The sequence below is a fragment of the Marmota monax genome, unplaced genomic scaffold, assembly GCF_021218885.2.
Source record: "Marmota monax isolate L192 unplaced genomic scaffold, Marmota_monax_Labrador192_F-V1.1 WCK01_AAM20220418_F8-fsc00005, whole genome shotgun sequence".
NCBI classification, from domain to species: domain Eukaryota; kingdom Metazoa; phylum Chordata; class Mammalia; order Rodentia; family Sciuridae; genus Marmota; species Marmota monax.
The window spans coordinates 15,308,084-15,333,560 of NW_026692254.1; the positions used below are offsets into that span (position 1 = coordinate 15,308,084).

Sequence of the window (25,477 nt, forward strand, 5' to 3'; positions counted from 1 at the left end):
TCCGTAATTCAGATTATATGATGGTATCCATTTTTTTGTTTCTAGAGTGGTTGGGTTACTATGAAGCCTGTGGGTGTACATTTAGACTGTCTTTCTTCACGTACAATGTAGCAGAGGTGCAGCCATGTAGTCTACTGTCAAAAAGGAAATAAAGGCTATCAATTTGAAGACCTGTACTCCTGTTCACAGTTGTCTCCTTAAAGTGTGTTTTATTTGTATCAACTTGTCATTTTGGCCAAAGGTATTTCCATGTACAATTACAGTCCTTACCTAGCAACCTTGAGCAGTCAGAAGTGGGCTCTTTAATGGATAAGAATATCACCCTCAGCCCCTGCTTCCTTGGTTCCAGTTTTAAGATAGCTGGCGTGGGGGTTACCTTTCAGATGCTTTCCCCAGTTCTGTGTTGTTGACATGAGGACTCTCGGATCCCTCCTCACTGGGTCCACGCTTCCTTTCCCTCTGCACAATGCATGCTCTCCATGTTCCTCTGAAGGGGATGTGTCCCTTCTGACTTTCAGCCCCATGCGCTTCCTTGGCTATAGGAGTGGACGGGATAAGCCCTGTCTCTTTCTCTTCTGCTCAGTCAGTGCCACCCTTACCTGGTGTACTAAGGTTCATCCATGTGACCACAGAGATCTGTGGCTGCTGGTCCCATCAGTGGCCAGTGGAGACTGACCATTCTCTTGGGGAAGCTCCATGGAAGGCCTTTTCACTGTAGGATTTTAGAAATCAGTAAACCAAGGACTGCACAAATGTCTCCATTTTCTAGAAAAGAAGAAGCCCAGAAAGGGCAGGCTGTCTCGGGACTGGCGGGAGCGGAGGAACGCTATACGGCTTACCAACGAGCACACGGTGGAGACCCTGGTGGTGGCTGATGCTGACATGGTGCAGTACCACGGGGCAGAGGCTGCCCAGAGGTTCATCCTCACTGTCATGAACATGGTGAGTCTGGAGTTGGGGCCCTCATACCTGTGGGCTCTGTTTTCTCCTTGAGTAGTGCCCTGGAAGTAGGTGTAACATCCTCGCCCGCCTTGGGTGAAGAAGCAGCTGGCTTGGGGGTTGGAACCTGTTGCCTTCTGGTCTCTGGGCATCTCAGCAGGCAAGAGTGGTGGGCATCCTGAGGGAGAGCGTTAGCCCACCTGTCCTCCCCTGAGGTATTTAAGTGTCTAATCTACTCAGTGATTGCACCTCTGGTCACCAGAAGGCTTCCCAAGATCCTTACTCTGTGTAATACCCTGTTCCAGAGACATTCAGAATCAAGTCCCAGCCCATGCTCTAAATATACAATCCAGTGCAAGAAATCACAATCAAATTTTAACTTTCTTTATGTTGCACGAGCCTACAGGAAGAGAGAAGAGAGGCCATTTAGTTGAGGGAGCCAAAAAGGAGTCACAGAGCCTATGTCTGAATCCAGTTTGTTGGATAGGGATAGAGAGAAACCTCCTTTACATGATGGATAAGTGAGGGGAGGGGATGCCTCCCAAAATATTAGCTTTGAAGGCATTCACCTTCCACGTGTTGATCCATTTGCCCAGAAAGTGTTTTTGAAGACCTTCTAAAATCTTTGGCATGGTGTTAGGTACCAGGGATACAAATGCACAAAAGGCCTTTCCCTTGGAAGACTATAGCTTAGCAAGTAAAACATCTGTGCTGCCATAGAAATATCTGCAGGAACCACTGGCACTCAGGTGGTGGGCTGGTTGGTGCTTGTCCTGAAGTATGGACGTCTTTGTAAAAGAGTGAACCCTTGATTAGAGAGGAAGTGCGTGCTGGCCACATCAGGGGTGGGGAGGTCACTCAGTGGGCATAGTAGGTGGAGACCCAGAGGTAAAGGTACATTGGCACCATTTGGAGAGGGTAGGTGGTTTGATATGGTTGGAGCAGGGAGAGGAGAAGTCATAAAGATGTGGATGAAGATGTGGAAAGGGTATGGTGAGGGAGGGGTAGCTAAGACATCCAGAGGGGTGGGGCCTTTACCTTTAGGAGTAGGACCGCCAAAAAGTGGGGAAGCAAAGCGCCCAGATTGAAGGTGGAATGACCCAAGCTGAAGGTGCCCTTGTATGACTGGGGTGATGAGCTCTGTATACAGGGATCCAACTTCTGGGAAAGAAATTGATTGTGACAGACTTAGAGAGGGGCCTCAGAGTAGCTTGGGGTATACAAGGTCTGCATGTGGCAGCTCTTTGTCCATGTTGGGGTGTTGCTCTAAGGGTCCTCTGGGGTTCTAAAGGTGGATTGGGTGAAGCTGTGGGTAGGAGATAGAAGAAAAGCTGGATGAGCGTTCTTTTCCTACCACAGTCTAGTCCTGGCCATCATCTAGCTGGGGCTGTGGTGGCTGGAGGGCTAAGTGGCGTGCTGTGGCTTGCACAGAGGACACCAGGACTGAGTCTCATCTTGTGGGGAGGGGACCCACAGGCCATTTCCCAGAGGCTGAAGAAGGCCCAAGACTGTGGACACTACCAGGTCACACAGGATGTCATTGGCAGGACCATGACCATTGGCCCAAGCCTCTTCCCTAACTGCACAAGGAAATGCATGTTGATGACCTTAGTCCTGAGGAGCACCATGGTGACCCTGCTGGTGGAGGGAATGAGCCCCTGTTTTGTCAGACTGACTTACCAGGCTGACTTCTCTGCCCTTGGGAAGCTCCCTCTGTCTTGTTCATGCTGCTCAGACTTGCTGTGCTCTAAAACAGAGGTTCTTTCAGCAGGGCTTTGAGGGCAGTCTTTGTGTTGGGCTGTTTGATGGACCCACACATCTCCTCACATGAGAGGCTCTTTTGCAAGATGACCAGTGATGGAAGCCCAGGGACCTGCCACTGGTATTCTCTTTTCAACATGGAGGCCTCTTTGCTCTTCTTTTTTTTTTTTTTTTAATGATACAATATATATGTAATATGAAATTTACTATTGGAACCATTTTTAAGTTTAAAGTCCTAGATATTAAGTACATACACAATATCTGGTAACCATCACCACTGTCTATCTCCAGACCTTTTTCGTCTTGCAAAACTGAAACCTTGTCCCCATTAAACAAAAACTCCCATGATAGGATTAGTGGCTTTATAAGATGAGGAAAAGAGATCCAAGCTAGCACATTGTTCACTCTCGCCATGTGATGCCTTCCACCATTGCAGCAGAAGGTCCTCACCAGAAGCTGAGCAGATGTAGTGCCATGCTCTTTGGCTTCCAGGCCTCCAGAAGCATGAAATCACCCAAGCCATGGTACAGTTATAGCAACAGAAGAGGGATCAAGACAACTATTATGAGTAATGCTGCTATGAACATGGGTATATAAATATCTATTTGAATCCCTGCTTTCAATTCTTTGGGGTATATTCCCTGAAACAGAATCGCTCTTGTTAACTTCAAAAAGTTTTTAAAAATTAGACGACTATAGTTATATATAGTAGTTGGGTTCTTTTTGACAAAAATCATACATGCATGGCATTCAATTTCAATCCACATTTCCTTCCCCCTTTCACTCCCTAACCTCCCCACTCTCCTTTTGCTACAGATCTTCCTTTTGCTCATTTATTTATTCTTGATTGGTACTTTCTACATATTCATAAAGGTGCAATTCCCTGTGGTATATTCACATTTGCATGTAATGTGATTTTTTTTTCAAATTCATTCCATTTTTCTCCCCTTTCCTATCCTTCCTCCCTCATTTTTGATCTCTTTCTACTTCACCAGTCTTCCCTATATCATTGTGACATCTGATTTCCCCACTCTTTGTCTTCTTTCCTTTATTTTATTCTAGGTTCCATGTTTGAGAGAAAACATTGAATCCTTGATTTTCTGAGTCTGGCTTATTTCTTTTAGCATATTCTCCATTTCCATCCATTTACCAGCACATGCCACAATTTTATTCTTTCTGGCTGAGTAAAACTCCATTGTGTTTATATATAACATTTTCTTGATACATTCATCTACTGATGGACATCTGGAGTGATGCTGTGATTTGGCTATTGTGGATTGTGCTGCTGTAAACATTGATGTGTCTGTATCATTATAGTATGCTGATTTTAGTTCTTTTGGATAGCTCAGTCAGATGGTGGTCCCATTCCTAGCGTTTTGAGGAATCTCCATACTGCTTTCCAGAGTGGTTCTACTAATTTGCAGTCCCAACAGTAATGTATGAATGTCCCTTTTCCCTCACATCCTCACCAGCATTTTTTATTACTTATGTTCTTCATAATTGCCATTTTGACTGGAGTGAGATAAAATCTTAGTGTTTTAGTTTGTATTTCCATGATTGCTTGGGATGTTGAACATTTGTTCATTTATTTATAGGGCCTTTGTGTTCTTTTGTGAAATGTCTGTCTTTCTTTTGCCCATGTGTTGTTTACGTTGTTTTTTTGATGTTAAGTTTTTTTTTTTTTTTTTTTTTGAGTTCTTTATAGATTCTGGATATTCTGGACAATACCCTGTTAGAGGAGCAGCTGACAAAGATTTCCTCCCATTATTAATGCTCTTTATTCACTCTTAATCATTTCCTTTGCTGTGTAGAAACTTTTTAATTTGATGGCATCCCACTTATGATTCTTGATTTTACTTCTTAAACTTTAGAGATCTTGTTGAGGAAGTCAGTGCCTGCACAAATGGAATAGAGTATGGACCCTGTGTTTTCTTGTAGAAGTTGCAAAGTTTCTTGTTTAATTCCTAAGTCTTTGATCCATCTTGATTTGACTTTTGTGCAGGGTTAGAGGATTTAATTTCATTCTTCTACATATGGATATCCAGTTTTCCCAGAAGCGTTTGTTTAAAAGGCTATCTTTTCATCAGTATATATTTTGGGAACTTTTGTCAAGTATCACGTGACTTTAAGTATGGGTTTTATCTTTGTGTGTTCTATTCTATCGGTATTCATGTCTATTTAGATGCCAGTAATACTGTTTTTGTCCTATAGCTCTGTAGTATAATTTGAGATCAGGTATTGTGATGCATTCTGTATCATTCTTCTTGCTGAAAATTTGTTTATTCTGGATCTCTTATTCTTCCAAATGAATTTTAGGACTTTTTTTCTAGTTCTGTGAAGAATATCATTGGTATTTTCATGAGGACTGAATTGAATCTGTATATTATTTTTGGTAGTATGGCCATTTTGACTATATTTATTCTGTCCAAGAACATGGGTTGTCTTTCCATTTTCTAAGATCTTCAGTTTCTGTCTTCAGTGTTCTATAATCTTCATTTTAGAGATATTTCACCTTCTTGATTAGTTTGCAAAAAATTTTTAAGGTTATTGTGAAAAGGATGGTTTTCCTAATTTCTTTTTCAGGATAATCTCTGTTGAAGTATAGGAAAGCTATTGATTTGTAAGCATTGATCTTGTATCCTGCTGTTTGCTGAATTCTTTTATCAGCTCTTGATGTCTTTTTGTAGTGTATTTTTAGTCTTCTAGATATAGGGTCATGTCATTAGCAAAAAGAGATAGTTTGGCTTCTTTTCCTATTGGTATCCCTTTAATTACATTTCTTGCTTAATTGCTCTAGCTAGAGTTTTGAGAACTATATTGAATAGAAGTGGTGGATATCCTGGTCTTGTTCCTGATTTTGGAGGAAATACTTTAAGATTTTCTCCATTCAGTATGATATTGGCTTTCGGTTTATCATCTATTGCCTTTGTAATGTTGAGGTAAATTCCTGGTATCCCTAGTTTCTCCAGTGTTTTTAACATGAATGGGAGCTGGATTTTATCAAAGGCTTTTCCGCATCTATTCAGATGATCATATGATTCTTGTTCTTAATATTATTTAAGTGCTGAATTGCATTTATTGATTTGTGTATGTTGAACCAACCTTGCATCCCCAGAATGAGGCCTATTTGATCATAGTATATTATTTTTAATGTGTTTTTGAATGCGGTTTGCTAATGTCTTACGAAGGATTTTTGCATCTATGTTCATTAGGGATATATTGGTCTGTAATTTTCTTTCCTTGATGTATTTTTGCCTGGTTTTTGTATTAGGGTTATACTGGCTTCATAGAATGTATTTGGGAATGTTCCTTCTCTTTCAATTTTGTGAAATAATTTGAGAAAGCCAGATATTAGTTTTCTTTAAAGATCTTATAGAACGTAGCTGAAAATCCACCTAGTGCTGGTCTTTTCTTTGTTGGAAGGCTTTTAATTGCTGTTTCAATTTCATTACTTGATATTGATCTATTTAGGTTTTCTATATCTTCCTGGTTTAATTTGGGTAGGTCATATGTATCTAGAAACTTTTCAGTGTCTTCTACATTTTCCAGTTTATTGAGGTATATATTTTCAAAAGTTTTTAATGATCCTCTGGATTTCAGAAATGACCATGGTAATCTTCTTTTTCAGTACATCTCTAATATTGTTTGAGTCTTCTCTTTCTTGTTAAATTGGCTAATGTTTCATCAATCCTACTTAATTTTTTGAAGAACAGATTCTTTCTTGCATTGATCTTATGTATTTTATTAATTTCACCTCTGATCTTTATTATCTTCTACTGCTTTTGGAATTAGATTTTTCTGCTTTTTCTAAGACCCTGAGGTGGAGCATAAGCTTGCTTATTTGGTCTCTCTCTCTCTCTCTCTCTCTCTCTCTCTCTCTCTCTCTCTCTGTTTTATAATGAAGGCACTCAATGCTCTAAGTTTTTCTCTTAAAACTGCTTTTATACTGTCCCAGAGATTTTGATATGTTACATGTCTATTCTCATTTGTTGCTGAGTTTCTTGATTTCTTCTATGATCCCTTCTTTCTTTAAGAGTATTATTCAATCTTTGTCTTTAGTCGTTTTTGTTATTTTCTTGCTATTGATTTCTAGTTTCATTCCATTATGATCTGATAGGATGCATAGAATTATATCATTTTTTAAAATTTTCTCAGATTTACATTGTGTCTTAGAATAGAGTCTATTTTGAAAAATATTCCATGATATGCTGAGAAGAAGGTAAATTCAGCTGTTTGGGGGTGAAATATTTGGTTGATGTCTATTAGTTCCATTTAGTTCATAGTATTTAGTTGGCAATATTTTTTATTTTATGTTTGGATGTCCTGTTTATTGATGAGGTGTATTGAAATCATGCAATATTATTATGTTGGGGTCTATCTGGAATTTTATATCCTGAAGTATATTTTTTAATGTAATTAGATGTATACAAACATTTGGAATGTATTGTTATATAATGTTATATAGTTATATTGTTATATCTTCTTTTGGATTTTTACCTTTTCCATGAAGTAGTGGATTTCTTTGTCTCTTCTGATTAATTTTTGGTAGAAATTGGCTTTATCAAATATGAGAATAGCTACTCCTGCCTGTTTGGGGACTCCATTTTCATGGAATATTTTTTCTATTCTCTTGCCTTTAGCCTGTGGGTGTCTTTGCAAATGAGATGAGACTCTTGCAGATGGCATAGAGTTGGATCTCTCTTTTTAATCTATTTTGGTAATCTGTCTTTTAATTGGGGAGTTGAGCCCATTTACATTCAGTGTTATTTTGGATATGAATTTGTAATTTTCAGCCATTTTAATTTCTTTGCTTTATTAAATTTTGTCTTGATTTTCATTTAGTTCATTTAGTTGGTTACTCTTCTAGTGATCTTCATCTATTTGGAGACTTTGGAATTTGTTTTTTAAGTTCCTCTGTGTGCAGTATATTTTTGAGTATTCTTTGTAGTGGTGGGTTGGTAGTCATAAATTCTTTTAGTTTATCCTTGTCATGGAAAGTTTTTATTTCCACACTGGTTTTGAAAGAAAGCTTTGCTGAGTATAGCAATTTTGACTGGCAATTGTTTTCTTTTACAGTTTTGCATATCTCATTATAGGCTTTCCTTGGTTTTAGGGTCTGAGTTAAGACATGAGAGGTGAACCTTATTGGTTTGCCTCTAAATGTGACCTGACATTTTTCCTTGCAATTTTAATGTTCTTTTCTTATTTTATGTATTAGTAATTTTTAACATGATGTGTCTTGAAGAATTTCTCTTCTGATCTTGTCTATTTTGGGTCCTATATGCCACCTGTATGTTGATATCTATCTCATTTGTAATGAGAAAGTTTTCTGTTACTATCTTATTTAAAATATTCTTGATGCTTTAATCTATATCTTCACATTCTTTTCTAGAGTTCTTGTATATCCAGATCATGATTTTATTTTTTTCTTTATTGCGTAATGAGTCTTCAAGTTCATACACTCTGTCTTCAAGGCCTGAATTTTTATGTTTGAGGCATATATTCTGTTATATATGCAACATAATCTTTTGGTGATGCTTTCAAGTGAACTCTTAATTTGATTAATTATGTCTTTTCCAGGAGTTCTTATTATTTTCTTTTCAATATCTGGTTTTTTTTTAAATTGAAATGGTCTTTCATTGCCTATGTTTGCTGCTTCATTCTTCATTTTTTTTGGGGGGGGTGGGTGGGTACTGGGGATTGAACTCGAGACACTCAACCACTGAGCCACATCCACAGGCCTATTTTATATTTTATTTAGAGTCAGGTTCTCACTGAGTTGTATAGAGCCTCGACTTTGCTGAGGCTGGCTTTGAACTTGTGATCCTCCTGCCTCAGCCTCCTGAGCCTCTGTAATTACAGGCATGAGACACCATACCCACCCTACCCTTGTTGTTCCTCCTTAGGGCCTCCTTGTCTTCCCTCTTCTATGTGATAAAGTAATGTTATGTCTCAGGTAGGGGCTAAATCTTGTGTGGGCTTAAATTCACTTTTACTTGATTGAGTTGTGGGTATTGCTCTGCAGCAGGATCTCCACTCTGTGAACTTGACATGTCCCAATCACTTTCCAACCCTTCTTAGAGGAAGGGGGGAGAATGGAATAGCACTAATGTTAATAATAGATGTTCAGCTTTACCCTAAATGTCTATAACAGTAATTGCCACTTACATAGGATTGGTGGGAGTCAGCATTTAACAACAGTATTTACAATTTAGAAACCTGAAATAGATCAGGCATTAGATAGCAGGTGTCTGTCATCCAATGATTAATAATCACAACAACATGAATAGGTTATAAGTAACCTAAAGTATATAATTCTATTTAGTGGGATTACAGTTTCTTATGTGAAGAAAAATAGGGTAGGAAGGCAAGAGAAAGTTTGAATTTAAAAAGTGAGCATAGGAGAGGCAGAAGATAGGTAGCATATGTCAGTTATAGAGAAGGAGAAATAAAAAATTAAAAATATTTTCAAAATGAAAGAGGAAGAGCGAACAGGAAAGAACAGGGAAGAGATTGAAGTAGGGTAATAAGAGGGACAAAAACCAAGTTGTAAACAAATAAGCAAATGTGTGTGATTAAAACAACTCAAACTCATGTATAATTACACCCCCCTGCATGTCAAACCAAGGCTAAATAATAAACAGGTACAGAGGAAAGCAGTTATTGAAAGTAAAATTAGGTTTGAAAATATATATTTTTTTCAAACCTATCTACAGAATGAGAACACCCCACTACACATACATACACACAGAATTTTTTCAGAATAGCAAAACATTAAAAATTAAAATACAATGAATGATATTTGAAAAAAATTAAAATTATAAAAGAATAAAAGTATAAGAATATATTTTTAAATGGGGAATATGGAGAGAAAAAAAGAAAAGTGAAAGAAAAAATAAAATCTTAATGAGAAATAAATTGCTTGTTTGTGCTGAGGTAGTCAAAGACATTGGCAGAAATGAAATTTTGTTCTTTGTATTTCTTTTTTGGCTTTGTAGTCCTTGGGTCGAGGGCTGGGAGATGTTAAGTCCAACACCTTTGTGTTCCTCACTTAGCTGGCAGCCGTTGTGGCTAGGAGGCAAAGCTGGTTGTGGTAGATCTCGGCTTCCAGGCTCCCAGTACTGGATGGGAGAGACGGGAGGGTGCTGACAAGGTGTGTATTTCTGTAGTAGTTGGGCTTTGGTCTTGACTGAAGTTTGGAACTTTGTTGGTGGGTGTTTGAGATTTGATTCATGCTGCCTGCTGGGGTGATGCCAGTCTCTGCTAGATGCCTGGATTTCAAGGACCTCTAGTAAAATCCACTTTTAGGATCTAGGGACTATACCTCCACAGGTTTCACCTTCACTGTTATAAATCCCACAGAAGCATCTGCCCAGGACTGCAGATGCTTCTGTGGGACCACTATAGGCATCTTCCCAATGGCTCTTACGGAGCGCCAGCAACCAAGGGGGCTTTCTCCCTTGGCTTCCAGAGCCTGTATTGTCCAGGTATTTTCTGTGTGCCCTTTTCAGTCACTCTGGTTCAGGCACACTCTGGGAATTGTCCTAGGTGAATGCTGGCAACTTCCTTTGTGGATTCCTAATCTCCTTCTCCACTTGCTGTTGCGCAGCACTTACAGATGGTACCTGCACCATGTGGCAACCGGTGTCCTCACCAAGTGTGGGTGTTTTCCATGCCTAGGAACTGCTTTCCACCAGTGATCTTGACTCCCACAAACTGCCCCTGGGACGAGCTATTTCGGGTTGGCTTTCACTGAACCACTTCTCCACTGACCCTGCCTCCATTGAAACCACCCTTCCTCTGTGATCCACAGACTTTGCAGCCAATTTTTCTTTTCTTTATCTGCTGGCTGCCAGCCCTCCCCCCTTCCCTCAGCGTCCACTGCTACCACCACCGGCAGCCAGGCTGGTGCGTCTCTGGTGTAGTATTTCTTATATCCTGAAGCTTGTGACTCTGTGTCTCTGTGGTTTCTTGTATAGTCCCCTATTTGGTTTCAGTGAGTTTCCCACCTCACCGAGGAACAATCTTCCCACTTTGTAAATCTGCTGGCAGTGCACTCTTCTCTAATCTGCAGTTGTGTCTCCTGCTTTTGGTAACTTTTCAGGGCTCTTGGCTCTATTTTTTAAGAAATACTTATGAGTTCTGAGTTCTCCATTTTCACAAACCCAGTCTCCCCAGTACAGGTTAATGAAGGACTGCCCCAGTGAAGCCTGAGAGGAAGGATGGGGGGCCTGGCTCTGTACCAGGCTCTTCTACCTGCAGATATTTTCATCTCATTTATTTTATTTTTTAATCATCCAATGTGCAAATGTAAGGAATAATCATTCATTACATCAGCTAAGACAGTAATAAGGCACAGCTTCTGCTTTGACACTCATTTTCATAGCTTACCATTTGGGCATTTTAAGACAGGCTGGGAAGGGAGGGATGAGGATGATATATGGGAACACCTCCCTACCCCACCCTACATGGGCTGGAAGATTGAAGGGCAGGAGGATGGAACGTTGTGTTCCTTGCTTTTTATTCAACACCCCCCACTCCTCTTCAGCTGCTTCATAGTAAACCCCCAGAGGCTCAAGATCCCACTGCTGATGGCAACTGTGGGACCACTCACAGTAAGGATGGATTGGAACGTTTCCTCAGGAGGCCTGCCTGCTGTGTGTACAGTGTTATGTGAGGACCCTCGTCGTTTCAGGGGTCTGTACTTGCAATTTGTGGCCTGGTTGAAGCAAATGCAAACTGGAGTCTGCAGACGGAGGCACACTGATGCCTCTCCATGCAACCCTTTCCTCGCTGGGCCGCCATCCAGTACATAGGAAAAACACTTACCTTCTGACATGTCTTGTTTTGAACAAGACCGGCCTCCAACACCACCTCCTCTCTCCTCAATCCCTTAAATCCCAGTTTAGGAAAATACAGAAGTTTCTCTCCTGCCTGTGGCTGTTTTAGAGAGGGATTCTGTGAGAAGTGAGATAACCTGTGAGCCAGGAGGAAGGGAACGGATGAGCTTGGGACACAGAGCCCTGTCATTAGAATAGCCCAGGAGCAGTGAGGAAGGACGAGGATGCTGTCAAGCCTTCTCTCTCCTCCAGAGAGGGTTTTGGGGGGGCTACAGGATTGAAGTAGCTCTGGCTTTTTAACCCCCTGGATTTGGAGGGAAACCTTCCAGAATTGGTTGCCATTTTCATTCCACTACATTTCTTTCCAGGCGGAGGGAAGAGAATCCTTGGTGCAGATGGCTAGGTACCCACTGCCTTCTTGCCTTCCCACTTGGGTCTCTGTAGGCAGAGCCTCTACTTGCCCCAGTGTGCCACCATGACCCCCGCAATGTGGAACTTGTCAGGGACCCAGATAGGCCCTGTCCCCAAGGCCGATAATCATGTGCTTAAACCATATCCTGAGCCAAGAGAATTTGGTGCCAAGTTTCATTCATAGTTTTCATAGCATCTCGGTGGCAGCATGTTAGATGAGTGTCCACCGCTGGCCCGGTCTCCCACATTAGAGAGAAGAAGGAAAGGGATGTTTGTGATGTGCCCCAGCCCTGCCAGAAGGCGGGAGCTTTCACGTCACTGCTGCCTCCTGCCTGGTGACTTTTCTTTTTTATCTTTTTGCTAGATGTAAATGGACAGAATGCCTTTATTTGTTTATTTGTATATGGTGCTAAAGATCGAACCCAGTGCCTCACACATGCTAGGCAAGCGCTCTGCCAATGAGCTATACCCCCAGTCTGCTGGTGAATTTTGTTATTTTATAGAGAAGGAAACGGAGGCTCTGAGGAATGACAGGGCCCATGGGTACCCTGCAAGGCAAAGACTTCAGCCCAGGGCTGAGGACCCCATGGCACCTTGCTCAAAGTGACACCCACATCTCAATCCATTCTTTATCTCCCTTATGGCCTGAACTGACCACCATTGTTTCTGGCCTTGACAGCTGCTGGTACTTCCTTGGTGGGCTCCTCACTTCAATTTTAATTCCCTCTTAAATCCTTGCTGAAGAGTGGCCAGCAAAGTCTTCTTCCAGAAGAATTAGGGCTCTGTCACTCAGCAGCATATGCCCCTCTGTGGCTTCCCCTTGCTGTTGGGGCCCCTCCTGACTATGTGTGTGACAGGGTCCACCACATCTCCTGCACCTCATTCTTTTCCCTATCTCAGCTTTGGCTTCCACTATGTGGGCCACCTGTTTCTAAGGTACCCAGCTCCTCTGTGACCTGTGGCCTTTGCCAGGAGTGCTCTTCTGTTCTTTACCAAGTAAGCTTTTCTGTCTTTTAGGATACTTATAAACATCGCCTCAGAGGGTCCTTCCTTCCTTCCTTCCTTCCTGGTCCCTCTAAAGAAGCCCACTCTGCTGTGTTGATCACAGAAGCCTGCTTTGATTCAGTAGTCCCTGTTTGGACTTGCAGTTCCATATTTATGTGCTTTTGAAAAAGAAATCCTTCTGTGACAAGCTTTCTTTACACTTTTGAAGTTAGGCTGGCATAAAGTCAAAATAGTGTGTTATAACCGTAATTCTTATTAAATGTAACACCAAAGAAAGTATCTGTAGGGCTGGGGATGTGGCTCAAGCGGTAGCGCGCTTGCCTGGCATGTGTGCGGCCTGGGTTCGATTCTCAGCACCACATACAAACAAAGAAGTTGTGTCTGCCGAAAATTATAAATATTAAAAAATTCTCTCTCTCTCTCTCTCTCTCTCTCTCTCTCTCTCTCTCTCTTTTTCTGTCTCTCTCACTCTCTCTTTAAAAAAAAAAGAAAGCATCTGTAGAATCTACACAAAAAGAAATCAGAGGGTATTAGAAAGTTTGACTACAGGAAAAAAAATTAATACAAAAGAAGTTAGTAGTGCAGGAAATTAGGGACAAAAAAGTTATATAGAAAAAGCAAAATGCGGAAGTTCCTCCTTTTCAGTTATTGTCTTAAATGTAAATGGATTAAACTTCCAAATCAAAAGATAGAAATTGGTAAAATGATTTTTTTGAAATCATAATTCAATGATATGTCTACAAGAAACTCACTTTAGATCCAAAGTCAGGAATGGGTTGAAATTGAAGGATGGAGAAAGATATTTTATGCAAATGGTGTCCAAAAGAGAACAGGGTAGCTGTATTCATGTCAGTAAAATAGACTTTAAGAAGGTGATAGTGAAAGGGTATTAAATAATAATAAAAAATGGATACAACAAATATAACATTTATACATGTATAAATATTTAATACACAAATCAATAAACCTAATATACCACATTAATAAAATTAGGCGAAAATCAAGAGTCATCTAAATTGAAAAATAATTTGAAATTCAGCACCCTTTCATGATAAATTACTCAATAAACTAGAAATCAAAGGAAATACCTTACATTATGAAAGCCATATATGAAAAACCCATAGCTAACACCACACTCAATAGTGAGAAGATGAAGACTTTTCCTTCAAGATCAGAAATCAGGCCATGATGCCCACTTTTGCTACTTCTTTCATTGTAGTTCTAATCAGAGCATTTAGATAAGAAAAAGGAAGTAAAAACTATCCCAATAATGAAGAGTTAAAAGGTTAAAATGATGTCTGTTCACAGATGGTGTGATCTTATATGTAGAAAACCCTAAAGCGGGCATGCTTGTGCTTCCACTCCCTACCCAGACAGCAGACAGACAGACACACAAACATACAAATTCAGAATAACATCATACAAGATCAATTCCCACAAGTTCGCTGCATTTTCACGTCTGTTGACAGGATACAAACTGACAAGGAAAAACAGTTTCACTTACACAGCAGCATTGAAAAGAATAAAATCCTTGTAACCAAGATTTATGCACTGAAGACTATAAAACTTTGATTATAGAAATCAAACAAGCACAAATGGAAAGTTATCATTTTAATGGATTGAGAGATTTGCTGTTTGTTACAATATAAATACCACCCAAATCTACAGATTCAATGATATTTCTATCAAAATACCAATGACATTTTTTTTTCTATTTCTGAAGGAAATGGATCCTAAAATTCATATGAAATCTCAAAAGACCCTGAATAGCCAAAATGATATTGAAAGAGAAAGAAAAATTTGGAGGACTTGCACTTCCTTTTGTCAAAATTGGCCATAAAATTATAGTAACCAAAACTCTTTATAGTAATCAAACCTGTAAACCAATGGAATAATAACATATGGAATAACATTTCCATATATGATCAAATGGTTTTAGACAAGGATGCCAATATCGTCCAAGGGAGAGTCACAGACTTTTCAACAATTTGTACTGGGAAAAACTTGGTAATTTCTTTTTTAATGCTTTTATTAGTGCATTATAGCTATATATAATAGTTGGCTTCATTTAATCATATATGCATGGAATTTAATTTACTTAAGACCCAGTGCCCCCACTCTTTCTCCTCCCTCTCTTCCCTATTCTCTGTCTTCTACTCTATTAGTCTTCCTTTTATTCATGTATTTCTGATTGGTCCTTTATAGATATCCATAAAAGTGGAATTCCCTCTGATATATTTATACACATACATAGCTTGATTTTGTCAAATTCATCCCATCCCTCTTCCTTCCCCCTCAATATCCTTATCTACTTCACCTCTGATCTTCTCTTTATGATATCTGACCCCTCCCTCTTTTCCCCTTCCTTTGTTCTAACTTCCATGTATGAGAGAAAACATTTGACCCTAACCTTGATTTATTTCATTAAGCATGATGTTCTCCAGTTCCACCCATTTACTGGCAAATGCCATTATTTCATTCTTCTTTATGGCTGAGTAAAACCCAATTGTGTATATATACCACATTTTCTTGGTCCATTCATCTGTTGACAGGCACTTGGGCTGGTTCCATATTTTGGCTATTGTGAATCGCACTGCTGTAAGCTATAAACATTGATATGTCTGTAGCAATATAGTATGCTGAGTTCAGTTCTTTTGGATAAATACCAAGGTGTGGGATAGCTTAATCATGTGGTGGTTCTATTTATTGTTTTTTTGAGGAATCTCCCTACTGCTTTCCAGAGTGGTTGTTCTAATTTGTAGTTCCAGGGGCAATGTTTGAGTGTCCCATCCCCCTTTATCCTTGCCAGCACTCATCATTGTTTGTCTTCTTGTTAATTGCCATTATGACTGGAGTGAGATGGAATCTATGTAGTTTTGATTTGCATTTCTGTGATTGCTAGGGATGTTTAACATTTTTTTCCATATATTTGTAGGCCATTTGTGTGCTGCTTTTGAGAAATGTGTGTTTTGTTCTTTTGCCTTTTTATTGCTTTTTTGTTGTTGTTGCTGTTGTGATGTGTGTGTGGGGGGGAGGCTTTTTGAGTTCTTTATATATTCTGGATGTTAAACTGCTGTCAGAGGAGTAGCTGGCAAAGATTGTCTCCCATTCTGTAGGCTCTCTCTTAATTTTTTCCTTTGCTGTGCAGAAACTTTTTAATTTTATGGCATCCCACTTATTATTTGTTTTACTTCTTAAGCTTTAGGAGTTTTGTTAAGGAAGTTGGCGCCTGCGCCAATATGTTGGAGTGTTGACCCTATGTTTTCTTCTATCAGTTGCAGTTTCTAGTTTAATTCCTAAGTCTTTGATCCACTTTGATTTGACTTTAGTGCAGGATGAGAGAGAGGGATCTAGTTCTACACATGGATATTCAAGAAAACTGGATAATTTCATGCAAAAGAAAGAAGCCAGAACTTTGGTAGCACATGCAGATGTTAGCTGATATTATATTGAATTCCTAAATGTAAGAGCTAAAATTATAAGACCTATTGGAAAAGTTTCGTAACATTTGATTTGGCAGCGATTTCTTGGATGTTATATCAAAGATACAGCTGAAAAGGGAAATACAGATGAATTAAACTTCATCAGAATTAAAAAGTTTTGTGTATCAGAGGACACTTATCAACAAAGTAAAAAGGCAGTGCAAGAATGGGAGAAAATATTTGGAAATCACATATTAGATAATATCCAGAACATATAGAGATCTCCTGAACCCCACAAACAAACAATCTGATTTAAAGATGTGCAAAGGACTCGAATGGACATTTTTTCAAAGAAGATATACTGATGGCCAAAAAGTACATGAAAATAGGCTCAACATCAATAATCATTAGGGATATAGACCACTTCATGCCCACTGGGATTGCTCTTGTAAAGCAAACAAAAACATCCCCAGAAACAAAACTAAAGATGGTAAGATTGTAGAGAAATAGAAACCCTCACCACTGCTGGTGGGAGTGTAAAGTGGTATAGCTGCTGTGGAAAACAGTGTGGTTCTTTTGGGAGAAAACACCTATGTGATTTATCAATTCCACTTTTGAATAAATACCCCAAAAGAACTGAAAACAAGGACACAAGACATTTGTACACCTGCGATCATAGTGGAATTATGTACAATAAACCAAACAGTGGAAGCAGCCCAAGTATCCAGTGCTGGATGAGTAGATAAAATATGTCATATATGTACAGTGAAATACTATTTAATTTACAAAAGGAGGAAATTCCTGTAAATCCTTCAACATGGATAAACCTTGAGGACATGATGCTAAGTGAGATTAACAGTCATCAAAAGACAAATACTAAATGACTCCATTAATCTGAGGCAACTAGAGTAATGGAACTCTCGGAGACAGGAAGCCCAGTGGTGGTTGCTAGGGACTGAGGAGGAAGAATGGGGTATTAGTGTTTCATATGTAAGGTTTCAGTTTTGCAAGATTACAAAAGTTTTGGAGATGAGTCAGGGTGATGGTTGTAGAACAATGTGAATGTCTTTAATGCCACTAAAATGTACCCTTATCAGTTTGCTCAATGGTAAGTTTGATATTACACATATTGTACTATAATTAAAAATACCCATCCTACTTACTATCTGTCCTTCCAGTTTCTGTAAGCTCAATAAAGTAGGGCTTTGTCTACATTATCACCGTACTTCATGTTCAGTATACATGCAGATGATCCAGAGATATTCGTGGAGTCGGTGAGTCTATATATCAGTGACAGGTGCCCTATACCAACATCCTTAGCAAAGGATTTAGCACTGAAGTCATGTTAACAAAGAGTGTACTTTTAAATTCCCTGGTAAATTTGCTTCTGAAAAGCCTTTTGTATTCCAAGAACACCCTGGGGATGTGGTGTATACTGAAGTCTGGCAGAACAGGTTCCTACACAGAGGCAATGACATGTTTACCCACGAGGCAGGTGCTGTGCCATGGGCAGTCCTGTCAGTCCCTCTTGGTGCACACCTTGCCTTTGAAGGAGGGTGGTGGAGAAAGGAGAAGATAAAACCTGCATGGTTAAGAAGAACTGGAGAGAACAAAGGCTGCTTAGGAAGGGCTTCACAGCCTTACCTGTTGCAGGGACTCCAAAGTGACAGAAGCAATGACTGCTGTGAGAGCAGAACTACTGTGGTCATTTATTTTTGAAAATTTGTTTTTTATGCTGTTGGGCGTTGAATCCAGGGCCTCGCGTATGCTAGGCAAGCGTCCTATCACTGAGCTACATCCCTAGCCCTGTGGTCATTTTTTGAGGACTTGTATAACCACGAAGAAGCATAGAAGGAATCTGGCAGCTCATAAGTGGTCTTGTTCTTCAACAGGGAAGGAAGGAAGCTTTTTAAACCCTGAAGCAGGCAGCCTGGCCCTTGTCTTCATCAGGGTTGTTGATTATAAGCAACAGACTGGATCTGGACTAACTGATGTAGAACAGGAAAATGTATTTAGAGGTATAGAGGGAGATGTCCAGGATCAGAAGGAGGTCTAGACTACCAGGCTCAAAAATGGGGGAGGAAGTTGGGGCAGGGGTTTTAGGGGAAGGGACTCAGGGAGATCGGGCATCAGGAGACATCAAGGTGGAGGGCAGGCCAGAATCCAGGGCTGGTGACACATTGCTGGATGCTGATGTCCACCACTGGATTCCTGCCACCAAGTCTCTGTCCTAAGAATGTCTCCTAATTACCTGTATCCCTCCTGTAGAATTAAAGCCCTGGGAATGGGGGTGCATTTAGGGAACAGGTCTGTTCTCCGGTTGTGAGAGCAGGCAGAGTGAGTTTCAATTACCTTCAGATTCCATAGTGGGAATAGGGCCCCATCTTTCCTCCAGAGCAGACCCTGTGGGAGAAATCTCCAACTCCCATGAAAATAGCAATAGATGCTGTTTGGTCCCCATTAAAAGAAAAAAAAAAAAACAACAACTGCGAAGTGTCTAGCCAGTACAAAGACTAGGGTATAAAAGAGGCTGACTCAAATGATATATGACCCCCATGATTTCACTTCTGTATATACAGAAATTTAGAAGAGTCTCAAAGAGGTATTTGTACTCTGGTAGCATTGTTTCCAGTAGTCAAAAAGTGAAAGCAATTAAGTATCCATTCATGGATGAATAAAGAAAACATGACTCATACATATGCTAGATTATTATTCAGCCTTAAAAAGGAAATTTTGACAGATGCTACAATATGGATGCTGCCCGAGGACATAATGCTGAGTGAAATAAGCCAGTCACCAAAAGACAAATACTGAAGGACTCCACTTACGTGAGATACCTAGAGTCGTGAAATAAATAGAGACAGAAAGTAGAATGTTAGTTGTCAGGAGCTGGGTGTGGCAGGAATGGGGAGTGAGTGTTTAATAGGCACAGCATATGAGTTTTGCAAGATGATGTTCAGGAGATGGTGGTGATATTTGCATAGCCATGTATGTGAATGTTCTTGACTCCATGAACTGTACGCTTAAAAGTGGCGGAGATGGTTTTATGTTATATGCATTTTACCACAAAAATAAGAGATGTGTCGATTCTGTTCATCTGTGTTTATTGCATTTAACATGAGCTAGAGCCTCTTCTACCCTCATCTGGGGTAGAGTAGAAATGACTCCAGGTCTCATCCTCTTCAGGCTCCCTAGAAGGAACAATAGGCAGTGTTCAACCATTGAGAAGGAAGATCAGAGAGCGATTAATTGCTGTGCAAAAAAAAACAAGTGATAACAAGTGACTGAGGTGGCCTCTGTGAGATGTGACCCTTCTCTTACAGTGGGTAATGACAAGCTCTCATGAGGAGCCCCCCAGCAGGGATCAGCTTGGCATTTGAGTGCACCCAAAGGGGCAGTTCCTGGTGTGTGATGGGAGGGTGGTGGGGACTGTGAGCAGCAGGCAGGCCGTTACACCAGGGCATGGCCCGTTGGCTTTTCTTGGCATGTGGCAGGGAGCTGCTGATGGGCTTAAGCAGAGGGGCAGTGTGCACTGTGCACTGATGTCTGTTTTAAAAGCTTCTCCTAGAGCTGAGGCTGGGGCTCAGTGGTAGAGTGCTTGCGTAACATGCGTGAGAACCTGGGTTCCATCCCCAGCACTGTAATGAATAAATTCTTTTGCCCAGCTCTTTTCCAGGGGAGTGGAGTCCTGCTCCTGGCATTGTGTCCCCAGCCAAGCCATGCAGCTATGTGGAGAGAAGGAAGCCTCCACCAGGCTGGTGCTGGTTTGGCTGCTGTGGATTTTGAAGATGTGTTGAGCCTTTTTTGCATACGTGATTTTAAAGAACAAATTGCAGATGGAAACAGGTGGTGCGGACACCAGAAACTCCCTGTTTGAGCAGCCAAATTGGAAAACAGAGCCACTTGACAGAGCTTTGGTTGTTCTTAGCTTCCTTAACAACCATGGAATGGAATGAAAAACCTGAGACATTCCAGGCAGGCTCTCTTTGGAGGAAAAATGACATCAATTTCACTTAATTACCATATGAAATAGACAACAAACCTTTCTCTGGTGACCATCAAAATTAGCACAGTGTTAAAACCCTCACTGGTTCTCATACTCCAGGGGAGAGTAAGAAGCCCTGGGGGGTTTGTTCAACACAGATGGCCTGGCCACCTCCAGTCTCTGATTTAGGAGGGTCTAGAGAGGACTTCAGGGTATACATTTCAGCATGTGTCCCTGGGAATGTTGATGTTTCTGCTTTGGGGACTAGAAAATGTAGCCCCTTCCTGTTGGGATGCTATTAACTGAGGATGCCTGTCTGTCTCTGGGCATGCTTAGGGTCATGCCCAGAGATGGTGACCTTGTGAAAATTCTGCCTGGTGTACCAGCAGCTTCTCCCGACCTGCCCCACCACCTACTCTTCTGTGCTCCCTCATTCTGCCATCCCTCATTCCTCACAGTGTCCTCAGGTTGCCCAGTGAGAGCCACAGTGAGTTGTTGGCAATAGGTCCACCTGGCTTGGCCCCCATGCTGCCAAGGAAATGTGACAAAGGCTGCCAGGGCTCTGAATATTCACTGGGACATTGCCAGAGCTGGACACTAGGGACAGAGTTTCCAGACTACAGTGTTCCATGCCCAGCCAGGTGTCTCCCTAAGCATCATGTGGCTGCTATCTCTAGGACTACTTCTGAGCTTGAATTTCCTCGGAGAAAAGACACAGGCTTGGCTATGCATCTTGTGTTTCATGGCTGTCATGGGGTATTCATCTGGCTTGCTGTACCTGGTGTGGGGCCTCGAGGGAGATCCTGGTGTCCACCTGCCCTTGCCTGGTGTTCTGCAGAGCTTTGTTGGAATGTGGTCAGCAGGCAGCTAATGATGAAGTGCTATCATCAGGCTCTGATACCTTCCCTCTTGGACCAGAACACTAATATTACAGGGGTTTCTAGAGAATATTATTCCAAGCATGAAACTTTTAATTTTGATAAAATACACATAAAATTTTCCATCTTAACTTTTATTTTTCTTTTCTTTTTTTGGTACCAGGAATTGAACTCAGGGGCTGTTAACCACTGAACCACATCCCCAGCCCATATACACACACATACATATACAGACATATGTGTGTGTGTGTGTGTGTATTATTTAGAGACAGGGTCTTGCTGAGTTGCTTAGGACCTCACTGAGTTGCTAAGGCTGAATTTGAGCTCACAATCCTCTTGCCTCAGCCTCCCGAGCCACTGGGATTACAGATGTGTGCCACTGGCCATCCTAACCCTTTTAAAGCACAATTCAGTGTTAAGTATATACACGTCATTGTCCAACCAGTCGCTAGAATTCTCCCATCTTGCAAAACTGACCCTACATAGCTATTGATTAGCTCCCCATTTCACCCTGTCCTCAAGCCCCTGGAATTTTGAATTTATTTTCCTCTTCCATCTCAAATTATTCTTCTTTTTTAAAATTTTGATGCTTTTGTTCCAAGGGAAGGGACTGAATCTTGGGGTATGGAATGAATTTGGTTCTGAACTATGTCCAGCTCAGCAAGGAACAAATGGGTGATTTTTACAGGGAGCTTGTCCTGCCGTTTTATTCTCCCTGATCATTTCAATCATTCCCTGAGGTTCTTTATTAATGCAGCAGTTCAGAATATTACTGAGAGGTGCTTTTCCACATTGTTTTTTTGAAATCTACAACATTTCTTAATATCTTTAGTGTTTAGATACTTTTGACATTATAGGCTCTGCTTCTTTATTTTGATGCTAGGGTTCCCAGGGCCTTGTGTATGCTAAGCACCCACTTTGCCCAACTGAGCTATACCCCCAGCCTCATGGGTTTTGTTTAAGTCACCTTAAAACAAAATCCTGTGCAACTCGACTTTTCTCCTTCATAACTACATCTTTGTTCATTCTTATTTTCATGTTTCAAACTGAGGTTTACCAGTTTGAGTCCAATTCTTATGCTGAATATTTCAGGAAAAATTTGAGTTAGAGCCCCTGGGTGTTCTGGAAATACTAAAACAAGGAAAACATTGCATGCTTTCCCCTTCTCCTCTAGGGCTGGGGATAGATAATGAAGACACAACTTCAGATTGAGCCTAAAGGTGATCCAGTATTAAAACATGACTGCTATTTTGTTCCTAAGGAAAGGAAATTTGTGTCGGGGGTGGAAATGTGAGAACAGAAAAGTGAATGTGTTCTAGTTTTCCTTGTGGGAAAAACTATTGTTACACAGATTTTATTAACTGTAACAACAGTTTTGCACAGTAAATTCCAAGCCATGATGCAGCTAATTCCTGTGTTACACAGATGCGTTCAGCACTGCCTGCCCGACTTGCAGGCCAGGCACTGTGTCATTGACCAGCTCCACTTGGCCTGAGTTGACCTGGCTATGCCATCTGCAGTGGCCATTGCTTCTGCTGATGATGTTGAGTCAGTAGTGGAAACAAAGCACCAAATAGAAAAAAGTGACAATATTGCTGGTAGATAATTCTTCCCCGGGGGGAAGTGGGCTAGGGAAGAATAGAGTTACTTTAGATTAGATAGAGGGGAGTGGAGGGAGAGGATGGTGTACAGGGATAGGAAGGATGGTAGAATGAAGCAGAGGTTATCTTATGTACAAATATGGTTGCATGACCAATGTGATTCTACAATGTGTACAATCAGAAAAAAGAAATTATACTCCATGATATAAAATACGTGTATTTTACTGTCATGTATAATTAATTAGAACAAAAGTTTAAAAAATTAAAAAGAAAATTCTCCTCTCTGAATTGTATCTATGAGTAAAAACAAGATAGAACATTCAGAAAGTTCTCATCCCTGTTCCCTCTGTGTCCTGCTACTACTGGGTCCTTTATCACCTTCCCCACTGAACCTCTCAGAGTAATCTTATAGACAAGGAAGTCAAGGGATCTTTAAAGTCAGTGGTCTTTCTTTGTCACATCAACTTTGATTTCTCTGCCTTATTCAAGATTCCCTTCATCTCTTCTCTTTGGAACACTTTCCCAGACTTCTGATTTTGAAGTCTTTACAATTAAGTTCTGCCAACAAGAAGTGGGTATTAGTCAGTTTAGTATTACTATAATGAAATGCCCAAGGTTACTAACTTGTAAAGTAAAAAAGTTTGCTGAGCTCCCAGTGTTGGAGGTTCAGGTTCAAAATCAGGTAGACATATCGCTTTGGCGTCTTGCAAAGACGGCACATGATAATGACAGGCATGCATGTCAGAGCAAGCAGTCACATTTCAAGCCAAAAACCAGTGAGAGCAAGAGTGGGGTCCCACAGTCCTTTTTGGGGATGTCTCCCATCCCTCATGACCTCAGGGCCTCTCACAAGTCCTCTCCTCCTAGAGGTTCATAGCATCTCCCACTGGAACCCCCTAAGGACCAAATCTTTGCTTATGGACATTTGGGGGACACTCAAATTACACTTGAACCATAACAAGGGGCTACACTGAGAAGGACATATCCCTTTGTTACCATAATTTCTCTCAGTGACAAACTTTGGTTAGAATGAGGACTTCAGGGAATAAAGAAGAAAATGAATATTTTGGCTAGAGGAGCCTGGGTTTGGGTCAAGTCACCTTTGGCTGTTTTTATCAGGTGGCTCTAGCTTGAGCTGTTTCCCAGCTGAGGGTGGTGGTGAGGGTTAGAGATGACCATGGCTGGCACACAGCAGGCTCCTGTCTCCTCCCTGCCTTCATCTTCTTGCATGAAAGCCCAGAATGGGAGTTTTGAATATTTGACCAGAATCATCTAACATCCATGTCTTTTTTTTTTCAAAAATCTCCTGACCTACACATTTTTTTTTTTTCTGAAAAGCTAATGGGTTTCTAGCTTAGCTTCGGGTGTATATGTATGCATGTGCATATGTGTGATTCCAGAGATTTCTATCATATCTATTTTTATTTTGGAAGATTTGCTTTGAAGGGCGTTATTTTTTATCTCAGAAAACCTTAGAAATAAAATCTGGGCATGTTTCTCCCATATATGTATATTTTGTTCTAATCTTTATCAACACCAAAATTTGAATTATATATTATTATCGAAGAGCACATGCTGCATTTTAATATGATCTTTATTAAAAGACTTTGTATTTCAGAGCAGTTTTGGATTTACAGAAAAGTTGAGCAGATTGTACAGAGATTTAGACATGGTTCCCCTTATTCTTTTTCTTTATTGTTTTTATTTTTATGTTTTAGTTGTAAGTTGACACAATACCTTTATTTTATTTTTATGTTGTGCTGTGGATGGAACCCCATGTCTCACACATGCTAGGCGAGTGCTCTACCTCTGAGCCACAACCCCAGCCCCTAGTTCCCCTTATTCTTAACATCTTAGTATGGTATGTTTGTAGGGTCAATACTGATACGTTACTGTAAAGTCTATAGTGTATTCAGATTGCCTTAGTTTCTACCTGCTATCTTTTCTCTCTTAACTTTTCTCTCTTCTAAGCCCCCATCCAAGATTCCACTGTATTTTAAAAGATATTTTGTATCTTTTTCTCTCTTAATAGGTATACAATATGTTTCAGCACCAGAGTCTCGGAATTAAAATCAACATTCAAGTTACCAAGCTTGTCCTCCTACGACAACGTCCTGTAAGTCCCCAAGGGCACCTCTCAGAGAACACACAGTTATATGTAACTGGCATTGGCTGAGTTGAATCACAGAAGATCCCTGCCAGTGGGATCCTGCCCATCCCCCTCCCCTCCTGGAAGGTCTTGCGAAGGTTCTCAGATATGTACGAAGCTCCAGGGGCCTTTAGAATCATGACAGCCTCGTGGAGCTTCCATCCCAGTGGCAGTCACTGCAGCAGTGTTCCCTGGTCTTGTCTTTCAGGGCACTCCCCCATGAACATGATACCTATACAATTGGGCCATCAACGTGAGATTGAGGTCACATTGCTTGGTTGGGTACACTGTTGTGTTTACAGAAAAGTAGATTGCTTTTCTTTTGAATTGAAAGATAAGGTCCCTGATGTTCTCTTCAAAGGTCTCTTGAATACCCGCTTGTGTTATTCTTTTATTTGGAGATAACAAGTCATAAAATGATGTCTTAGCAGCTGTCTCCAGTTTAATGTCCATACTGCAGTCTGGATGGACACTCTGCTTCCCTGG

General features: G+C 40.7%; 1 protein-coding gene across 2 annotated transcripts in view; it reads left to right on the top strand.

The window, feature by feature from the left end:
* The window catches only part of Adamts17 (ADAM metallopeptidase with thrombospondin type 1 motif 17), a 345,945-nt gene that overhangs the window by 61,387 nt on the left and 259,081 nt on the right, over positions 1-25,477 (top strand). For both annotated transcript variants that reach the window (XM_046436056.2, XM_046436066.2), the window contains exons 4-5: positions 770-942; positions 24,875-24,958. In XM_046436056.2, the coding sequence (XP_046292012.1) occupies positions 770-942; positions 24,875-24,958 (257 nt within the window). The remainder of the gene's footprint in view (positions 1-769; positions 943-24,874; positions 24,959-25,477) is intronic.